Source organism: Octodon degus, unplaced genomic scaffold, assembly GCF_000260255.1.
Source record: "Octodon degus isolate 3935 unplaced genomic scaffold, OctDeg1.0 scaffold00056, whole genome shotgun sequence".
Classification (NCBI taxonomy): Eukaryota; Metazoa; Chordata; class Mammalia; order Rodentia; family Octodontidae; genus Octodon; species Octodon degus.
The window spans coordinates 5376325-5386561 of NW_004524632.1; the positions used below are offsets into that span (position 1 = coordinate 5376325).

Genomic DNA, 10237 nt, shown 5'->3' on the forward strand with positions numbered 1-10237 from the left:
TTTTTTTTTTCTACTTTGAGACAGGGTCTTGCTAAGTTGCCCAGGTGGGACTTGAACCTGCAATTTTCCTGCGTCAACCTTCCAGAATGCTGGGATCATAGGTGTATGCCAACAACACGCCTGGCCAGTGTCACAGGGAGTGATACCACGCTGTTAGAGCAGGCCTTCCTGGGCTGCAGAAGGTTCTGGAGAACATCACAGGGCCGCATGGACACTCACTCCTCAGATCCACCCTTCCGACACCTCTCTTCCTGGCCTTCTTCCTCCCTCTTCTCCTACCTACAGACCCTTTCCCTGACCTTCTTGGCAGATCCCAGTTTTCCTATCCAACCACTCCCTGTTACCCACAAGCTTCCCTCCATATCCGTCCCACAGCCTTTGCTCCTGCCTTGGAATGGCGGGTGTCCCTCCAGCTCTGAAGTCCGATCTTGCCTCCCCTGGACCTGGGGCCCAACCTCTGCAGGAATACACCTGGGGTGTGTGATCCTCCATAGCCTCCCCTCTCCCAGCAGATCTCCCTGGGGTGGGGTGCATCTTCCCCGGGACACACAGAGCATGCCGGCTATCTGAGAGCCAGGCCTCCCCTTCTCCAAGGGTTGAGCGTGTCTCCCAAAATGTTCAGGGCCTGACCCTCTACCTACAAAGGTGGCTTCACTTGGACGCAAGGCCTGGCAGTTGTAAGTAAGTGGAGCCATACAGCACGGGGTGTCCACACACACACTGTGTGAGGATGGCAGAGAGGGGTACCATTATGGCAAAGGAACACCTGGGCTGCTGGCAACAGCAGACGCCGGGGCAGAGGCATGCGCCAGATCCTCCCCCACAGCCACCAGAAAGACCCAGCCTGCCCCATGCTGGAGTTTGGACCTCTTGCCTCCACAGTTCTTGGGATGCATTTCTGTTGTTTTGAACCCCCAGTTGGTGCTAACGAACCGGAGCAGCTGTGCAGACTACACATCTCTCTTTGCATCAGTTTTCTGTACTTTGGCGTCCTTGGTCACATCACAGGTGGAGACTTCCCCTCTGGCCCAGACTGTGTCCTTCGTAGTGACTAAGCAGCTCCTTGCTGCCTTTGGCAGGATGTGGCTCAAGGGCCAGCTGAGCCTGTGCTCTGCCCCACACCCCAGCTTCTGTGCCCAGCTCTGGACCCTCTAAGCCATCCAGGGCTCTCCCTGGACTGGTCAGGATTCCCGGGGCTGTGCTGGGCTCTCCTCCTGCCTCTTTCCATGGGCTCAGCAGGAGAGTTGAGCCCCAGACCTGGACAATGCTTCTGCTGACGCGATCTCCAACTAGCTGGGAATCTCGGCCCACCACCACCTCTGGCTCTACATGGCCAGAACTTAGCCCAACCCCTTACCCCATGCCCAGTCTCTGCCTCCTCCTCCTGAGCTCATCATCCAGTGAAAAAGGTCCAGTGTCCTCCAGGTACCCAGGCCGAACCCAGCTTGCCTTGGCTCCCCCCCACCCCGCACACACCCAGCCCATCTTCCTCACAGCTGCTGAATCCCGGTCCTCCCTGCACGCCCATCTGACCTGCTTGGCCCCCTTCCACCCAGCGGCCTTGCCCTACACTTCCCACGGTGCTGGCAGTGCCACCCTTCTGAAATGCAAACCAGCTGCCCTTCCCTGGCTCCCTTGGTGCCAGCCCTGCCTTGGCACCCCCTCTGCTTCCTGCCCCTCCCCACACACCCTTTGCTGCAGAGGGAGTGAGGGCCACCTGGAGCCCTGAATCATACAGCATCCGCCCTTTCCCCCTCCTACACCTACCTGCCTGATCAGCTCCTGAGCTAGCAGGTCCCCTGCTGTCCCCAGCTGCCTTCCTGGGCCTTGCCAGGGAGTTTCCAGGCACCCGGCACACCTCTGCCTTGCCATATCCTAAATGAGTTCTACTTGGTTTCTCCCATAAGACCTGAAGACTGCCTCTTATTATCTTGTATCCTGGTGCCTAGCAGCATTCTGGACCCTTGGGACTTACTATATGTTTGCTGAATGAGTGAATGAGTGAACAGAGTTCAGCTTCAGGGCAATCCTCCACACCTCCCTGTCTCTGGAGAGCCCCTTTTCGTCCAAGCTCTTGGAAGGTGAATAACAGAGCCCAGTGGTGGTTGGAAGAATAGCATCGGGAATCTAGACCCCTGCGCTCAGATCTCACTCCTGTTTGCCAGCTGTGTGCCCCTGGCCGGGTTGCTTCACCTGTCTGCACTGAGAGTCTGCGCTGGCATTTGTGACACAGAAATGAGTTACAGAGAGAAGGCTGGCAGGGAACCAGAGCTGCTCCGCAGTATGCAGCCCTGCATACAAGTGCAGTGTCTATGGGAAACAGAGGTGCAGGGGCAGGACCACCTGCTGAGAGTCACACAGGAAGGAGGACAGGGGAGGCTTCCTTTTCTGTCTGTTCCAGCCCCAAGGGGAGGCCCTGTGGCGAGACCTGAGCAGTTGCGGGTTGACGAAGTTGAGCAGGTCCTCCATCAGCTTGAAGCCGTTGCAGATGAGCAAGCTGTAGCTGAAGGTTGTCACCAGAGCCCACAGGAAGGAGGGCTTCCGGGCCCGGGGCTGGTCTCCCAGCAACACCTCACCCTCTGTGGAGATGCTCTTCCCAGGAGTTTCTGCAGCTTTGGGCCTGGTCAGGGAAGAAAGAACAGGGGTGGAGTAGGCACCAGGCCTGAGTTCAAGGCCAGGCCAGCTGGTTAGGTCTGAGCACCTGGGGAGCCGTTCTCTTGGCTCCAGGCTGGGAGAGGAACCAACAGCACAAGGGTGCCTGGTGACCCCACAGGCAGCTCCTGGAGGCTTTTTAGGGGTGGATAGACCATCAGTCCTGCTCTGCCCAGCCTCTGGTCCTCCCTGCCCCTATGGGGTGGCTCCAGGGAGAATGTGAGGTGGACAGGGAGAGGTGGAGAGGGGAAGGACAGAGAGAGGATATGGCGGTGGGAGAGGGTGGCATAGGCCATCCCAGGGGCCCCAAGCTGTGGAAGTCAGGATGTCGCTACCTGAGCCCAAGCTCTTGGGTCTTCCAATAGGAGTGGCCAGCGGGAGGCGCTGACTGCTCAGGAGGGACTGAGACCCCCCTCTGGACTGTCTTTGCTGGGAAGTTGGCAGGGGGCAGGTCTGGGGTCCTGGTCGTGAGGCCTCCACATAGGAGACAGGAGGGAGTGCTGGGCTGAGGCAGGGGAGAGTAATGGTGGGAACAGGAGCTCTGGGCCAGAGGGCCAGGCATGGAGTCCAGCACTGGGGACACCAGTAAACCTATGTGCCTCAGCGTGCCCCTGTGTATCACAGGGACAAGGGAATTGGCACTCGATGGATATGAGAGATTAAATATGTTCATCTAAGTCCCACGGACCATGCATGCCTTGGATAGGGTGTCATCTGTCATCAGAGCCTGGCACGGCGGCACCCACTGGGGGTGTCCTGAGGAGCCAGAGCGATGGGGGCAGGGGAAGGGGACCCAGGGCGGGCCTCACCTTGCTGCCTGTCTTTCCTGCTTCTGCCATGCCTCCAGTAGCCGCTGCACCACGTGGTGGGAACGGTCCTCTTCGTTCAGGGACCAGAGGTCCTTCTCTTCCAGGAGACCCCGGTAGCCGAGGATGGCCAGCCTGGGCAGGGAGAGGGGACAGAAGCCCCTCACAGGCTCAGAATTTAGCAACTGAAATGGGTGGCCAGGGTCTCTGGAGCCCCAAGGTCTCCAGAAAGGGAGACTCTTCCTCAGGTGCTTCTAGAAAGAGAGCTTGCAGGTTGCCGTCCCCTGCTTCACCCTCCTCCCCAGACCCCTATTTGTCCCCAGGCCCTGGTGATAAAAATCCTTCAGCCCGGCCTCAGGTGTTTCTCGGTGCTTCCTAGTTAATGAGTTGTCACCAGGTCGCAGGGGCAGCCGAGGAGATGACAAGCTGCAAGCCTCTCCAAGACAGAAGAGATCAGTACAATCAGGGTCCCTTCCTGCCCCCCTGGGCCTGTCCCTGTGGCCACCAGATACAGGGTTGGCTTTTAGCCCGGGAGCACGGCCAGGCCAGGCTGACTGTACTCAGCCCTGGCCTTGACATTCCCATCTTGCCCAGCAGTGGCCCTGGGGTGGGGACAGGAGCAAGGCCACCTCCTCAGGTTCCTGGGCTCTGGCCTACCCTTCCTCTCCTGCATCTCTCCCTCCCTGTGATCCAGGCTGGAGCAAGAGGCAGCTCACCTTGTGAACCACCAGAAAAACAGGCGTGACAGGAAGCCGGCATTGGCCTCTGGGCAGGGGTTCTAGAGGCAACAGAATGGGATGGGGGGTCAGGGGTGTCCCCCAGCCCCTCAAGGCATATTAGGAGAACGAAGAGCCTCACTGCCTCCTGCTCCCAGCCTCAGTTTACAGACTGTGGTCCTCTTTTTAGAGGGATGAGGGCTGCCTGGCCAGGCTGGGTCGAGGAGCAGGCTATGGAGCCCCCCACACCCTCCAAGACAAACTCACAGGGTCCTCACTCTTCGGGGAGAAAAGCGGCGACTTCTCTCTGAAGCAGGCCAGGATGAGGGAGGACAGCACCAGGGCGAAGTAGATGTAGAAGGTGGTGAAGCGGAAGGGGTCTGAGATGGTCCCCTGGGGGGGAAGGAGAAGAGGTCAGGAATCTGGGAGGCCCTGCCTGCACCCCTGTCCTAGGGAGCCCCTTCTCTGTGGTACACAGCTCTCTGGGTTTTCTGGGGATCCTCATCTAGAAGATTCTGTGAGGTGGGAAGGATTAAGGGTCTGTGGCCGGGTGAGAACGCACCCAGTGCCAGGCCTCTGCCTGCACTTGCCCTGTGTTAACTGCGCCCCAGGCCACAGCCTGCAGCCAGGGAGGCTTAGTCTCTGTAAGTTCTGCAGTGACGACAGCAAGACTGTGAAGGGTTAAATACAGTGCGGAGATCCCCCAGGAGGTCAGGGGTGCTATGGAAAGAATGGGGGTCACAGCCCCCCACCATCAAGAGCAAAAGGAAGGAGGAGAACACAGCAGCGGGGCCCCTGGGAAGCAGGGGCTCTCTGAGCACATGGACACCCCAGGCAGACATTGCACTGGGGGATGGCTGGGGGCCAGGGGTCTTCTCTACCTCCCGAGAGCGCCCAACAGTGCAGCATCTTGGGTCCATTTCCCACCCTTCCCCAGCACCCTTCCACTGTTCAACAGAGGAGGACCTGGGAGCCAGCCGTGACCTCAGGTCACCCCTGCAGGTGCCCCGCCCCCAACACTAACCTCCACCAGGGCCAAAAGGATCTTAGAGCGGAAGGGGACAATGGCACAGACCACGCACAGGAACCAGAAGATGATGAGGACTCCGGAGGACTGCACCCCGCGCAGTCGCTCATACTGGATCAGCAGGGTGGCCAGCATCTGTGTGGGGAGGCCAGGGAGGCTGGGCTGCACACCTGATGCACACATCTGGACGTGCCTCTGTGTCTCTGCACCCCATATGGCTTCTAGAGTTACCCCGTCCTCTTCTGGAGTGCCCAGCCTTCTCAAAGCCCACAGATCTCCCATCACAACCCACAGCCCAAGAGGTCCACCCCATCCTCCTTCGGGGGTCCCACACTGACCATGGTGATCCCCACCACCAGGGGGGTGACAAAGAAGATGGGGGCAGGGGCTCCACCCTGGACCAGGCTGTGGAAGGAGTAGAAGAGGTCTGCCCACGAGACACACCACAGCAGGATGCCCAGGACCTGTGAACAGGGCACAGGTTGGAGCCTTGTCCCTAAGCCAGGGCAGTGTCTTCCAGGGAGGAGCTTTGCTCCTGAAGCCATCAGAAGCCACTGCCCTGCTTAGACCTGGACCTGTGTCTGGAAGGGGCTCTGGGCAGAAGCTCCCTGGGGCAGGGTGGGTGGGAAGTTCCGCTGGGGCTGAGCAGGAAGTAACTTCCTCAGCCAGGGCCCAGAGCCACAGGCAAGTGAGGTGGGGATCCCAGTGCAGCCATCGGGCAGGGGGTGGGAGGGTCCCAGCCCCAGCCCCATCCCCAACCCGAGAAGAGCCCCGAGCCCTGACCGTCTTGATCCTGGACAAGTGGGAGAGGACGATGTAGCCATGGTGCTGGTGCCTCAGGTAGAACAGGTAGCAGGGCAGAGCGGCCCACAGGTAGAAGCAGGGGACCCAGGCCAGCAGCGAGTTTTGGAAGCAGGGAGTGAGATCTGGGTTGTCTGTGTACACAGATAGGTTGGCATCCTAGGGACAAAGAGAAGAATTCAGCAAGAGGGCAGCCCGCTGGGGAGTCTGTCTGATCTTCAGGAAGGGGACAGCACCAGGAGGTGCTCTGTCCACGGGGTAGGGGTGCAGTACAGGACAGGTGCGGGTGGGAGGCCTGAGTGTGTGCCGAGTGGGACTGGAAAGCACGGTACAGTGAGAGACACGTTGCCATGAGTACCCCTCAGAACATCCCCCTCACTTCAAACCCTTGTCCCACCATTCTTGCCACTTTCTGGGACAGTTCTGGAAGTTCTCTTTCCTGAGGGCCTGTCCAAGGGGTGATAAAAAATGCAGAGAATAAGGGCCGGCCAAATAGCTCAGCAGATGAAAGGGCCTGCAAGCAGGTGCAGGGGCTGAGAGTTTGATTCTCCGGGCCTGTTGTGTCAGCCCCGCCCCCAGGGCAGGCTGAGACAGAAACTGAGATTGGGCATGGTGGCACGTGCCTGTAATCCCAGCTCTTGGAAGACTGTAAACAGGCAGATCACTATGAGTCTGATCTAGTAATGAGACCCTGAACACCCTGTAGACCCTTCTCTAAAATACAAAACAAGACAAAAAACCAGAGAATAGACTGGGTGTGGTGGCACACGCTTGTAATCCCAGTGCTTGGGAGGCTGAAAACAGGAGGATCATTACGAGTCCAATCTGTGTAATGAGATCCTGTAGACCCTGCACTAAATACATTAAAAAAAAAAAAAAAATATATATATATATATATATATATATATATATATATATATATATATATATATATATATATATAGAGAGAGAGAGAGAGAGAGAGAGAGAGATCCTGCTGTGGTCTCACCTGCCTTAAAGAGATGGCTTGTGTGTGTTTGAAGCAAGGGGGAGGGTTTGGAGGGGAGTTAACAGTGGCCTGTTGTTTTTGGTTTTTGGGTTTTTTTGCTTGTTTGATTGTTTTTTTCTTTTTTTGATACAGGGTTTCACTATATAATTCATTGATCTCACTATGTAGCCCAGGGTGGCCTCGAACTCACAGTGATCCTCCTGCCTCAGCCTCTCAAGTGCTGGGGTTATAGATGCACATCCCCAGGCCCAGCTAGCGATGTGTCTTTTACTATAATAAATGTTTTAATTTAAACACACACTGTCTAGTTTGATCACACTGCGTGCACAAGCAGGTGATCAGGTGTGGGCCAGGTGTGTGTCCCCAGGGAGTGGTGCTGGCCCTTCTCAGATGCTTTCTCTACCTCTAATTGAGGTATAATTGAAGTGCAATAAGCCATACCCCTTTACAGTGTCCAATTCAAGGAGTCACAGTTGTATATACCCACGAAACCACGCCCACCATAAAGACGTATGGTATTCCCATCTCCTGTGCCCCTCTGAGCCCCACCCGCCCCAGGCTTGCTTGCTTTCTGTCATTCAAGATTTCCACTCTCTCTATTTTAAAAAAAAAAATAAATTTTGTTTTATCAATGTGACATGCATGCGGTTTCAGAGTCTCCCGCCTTTTCGACTCTCTTAGCCAAGGGACAAGAAACTTCCCTGGGTCTTGGTTTTCTCCCTGCCCTGCCCACTGTTCTTGCTGGATGGCTGGAGACCCACAGACCCAGAGAGATCTTTGCAAATTACAAAATCTAGGGTCACTGGCCACCTCAGATGGTGCAAGTCTGTTCTGGAAACCGATCTGTCCCGAGCAGAGGTTGGTTGGTCACACTACTGGCCCACCCCTTGAGTCACCTTAAAAACTTTTTTGGAAAGAGACAGGAGGAAAAAATTGATTCATAAACATGTTTTACTGAGATCGCTTTCCCCAAAGCTGCCAAAGGATTAATCCTTTCCCCCTTTCTTCTTGCAAAGCATTAGCTGTTCTTTACAGAAAGCTCAGAAAATATAAACAAATAACAAAAGACAGCCACCCCCAACCCCATCCACTTAATGACTACTGACTCCTGGGGATATGGCCATTTACCTTCTAATTGCTAACTTAAATGACTCTCATTTTAATTCTTATCCAACTTGTAAGCACAAAAGCCTGTTTTCCCTTTTATCTTTCTCTGATGCTTTGATTTGGTTTCTGTTATTATTATTTTTTAAAATTTATTTACTTACGTGTGTGTGTGTGTGTGACACCTTGGACAGGCTCTCAGGACCCTCATTCCTTGCAGGCACCCTTTGCTGTTTTCCCAGGGGGCGGGGCTGGCTGGCATGAGGTGCTGGGGGTTGAACCGCGGTCCCTGTGCTTTGCTACGCTTGTTCTAAGTAGGTGCTTTAGACCACTGAGCCATCTCACCAGCCTTGGTTTCTGTTATTCAAAGTGGGGTTTTTCCTCAGGTATGTGGTGGCCATTGCAGTTTGGATGTCTATTATTTTGGCCTCAGTGTTAGGGATTGAACCCAGGGCCTCTGCATGGTAGGCAAGCACTCTACCACTAAGCTGTAGCACCACTAAGCTGTATCTCCAGCCCTTTTTATTCTCTATTTATTTGTTGTTGCAGTGGTGGGGATTAAATCCAGGGGCTTGCCCTTGCTAGGCAGGCATTCTACCTTTTTTTTTTTTTTAAATTTTGAGACAAGATCTTGCTACAGTGCCTAGTCTGGCTTTGACCTTGTGTTCCTTTTGTCTCAGCCTCCCCTGTATCTGACTTTATAGGCATGCACCAGTATTTTCGATGTAGCCACTAAAGAGCTGAGGGACTCCTTGTGTGCTGGGGAGGGGCTTGATTCCTAGGGCTTCGCTGCTGAGGAATCCCACAGGAGGCTACTAGCTTAGGAACCCTCTGCAACTGGCTGACTCCAGGGCTCAGATCCTTCCCCGCGGACTTGTCCTGTCCTCAGAATCCACGCACTCCTCATTCAATCATGGATCTCAGGATCCGCATTTGGTACCTGGGATCGAACTCAGGACCTTGCACTTGCCAAGCAAGCACTTAATCCATTGAGCTATCTCCCCGCTCCCAAGGATCCTCATTCCTTGCAGGCACCCTTTGCCATTTCCTTCCCTCTTCTTCCCAGCGGGCCCTGTGCCACCTGACCCTGGCCCTTTGCTCTTTCTGCCACCACTGCTCACAAACATTAGGGAAGAACCTCAGAGCCACATAGGCAGCTCAGACCCCTCCTGAGCCCGGGCCCCCACTTGCTGCTAGCATCTGTACTCAGCTGCCTGGCGCACAACACCTCCACCGGACTGCCGGCTTCTGCCACTCCTGGCCCTGGGAAGCCAGGCGATGTGATGTCCTGGGAGGGGAGGTGATGGTGTTGGGGAGGAAAGGTTGCTGGGTGGCACTTAGAGCCCCTGGGCCTCAGTCCTTTCCTCGCCCCGGCTTTCTCTAGCCACGCTCCCCACCTCGGCGCGCTCCCCCAGCCTCACAGCACAGCTCCGCGCATCTGCCAGCAGCTTCCAAGTCTGTCTCGCCACAGGCCCTCCACCCCTTGAATCCCAAGGGCTACATCCAGCTTCTGGGGAGACATTTCCAGCCCACACGCCCTTTCTTAGCCTACAAGGATCTGCGAGGTGACCCTTCCAGGGTCCCTCACCTCCCCCACTGCTGCCTCTCTGCAGCCCCAGGCCTGGTGGCCGTTCCTGAGCAGGCACCGAGCACCCTTCTGCCGCAGGGCCTTGCGCGCTCTGTCCGCTTCCTGGGACACTCCCAGGAAGTCACCTTTTGGCCACTTCAGTTCTGCCACCTGCACCCCAATTCCCCAACCTTCTCAGCTTTCTTTCATCATACCGTCTTCCACCCAATATGCTCTGTAATGTACTTTACAACATTTTTGTTCATCTTTTCATGATGATACGGATTATTCTTAAAGGAAAGAACCTTTATTTCATTTATTGATACAGCCTAATTATGCACCATTGAGCTGTTGCTTAAATAAGTTAAATGAAATAGTTACTGAATAAGTTATAAAAGCATGATAATATGGGCTCCCTCTAAGCCTTTAGTGGTTCTTGACTGTCTAGAATGCAAAGTTCAAGTGTTTTAGTATGGCATTCAAAGCCTCAGTCTGGCCTTGAATGACAGACCTTTGTGAACTCTGGAATGCTCTGGGTCTGAGCCTAGCCCTCCCTCCCCTCCCCCTCCCCTCCCC

At 55.3% G+C, this 10237-nt stretch overlaps 1 protein-coding gene across 2 annotated transcripts in view; it reads right to left on the minus strand.

Moving 5' to 3' along the window:
• The window catches only part of Abcc3 (ATP binding cassette subfamily C member 3), a 44501-nt gene that overhangs the window by 22945 nt on the left and 11319 nt on the right, over positions 1-10237 (minus strand). For both annotated transcript variants that reach the window (XM_023718179.1, XM_023718180.1), the window contains exons 2-8: positions 5985-6161; positions 5540-5665; positions 5199-5336; positions 4442-4567; positions 4175-4236; positions 3462-3593; positions 2429-2620 (exon numbers count right to left, since the gene is read on the minus strand). In XM_023718179.1, the coding sequence (XP_023573947.1) occupies positions 2429-2620; positions 3462-3593; positions 4175-4236; positions 4442-4567; positions 5199-5336; positions 5540-5665; positions 5985-6161 (953 nt within the window). The remainder of the gene's footprint in view (positions 1-2428; positions 2621-3461; positions 3594-4174; positions 4237-4441; positions 4568-5198; positions 5337-5539; positions 5666-5984; positions 6162-10237) is intronic.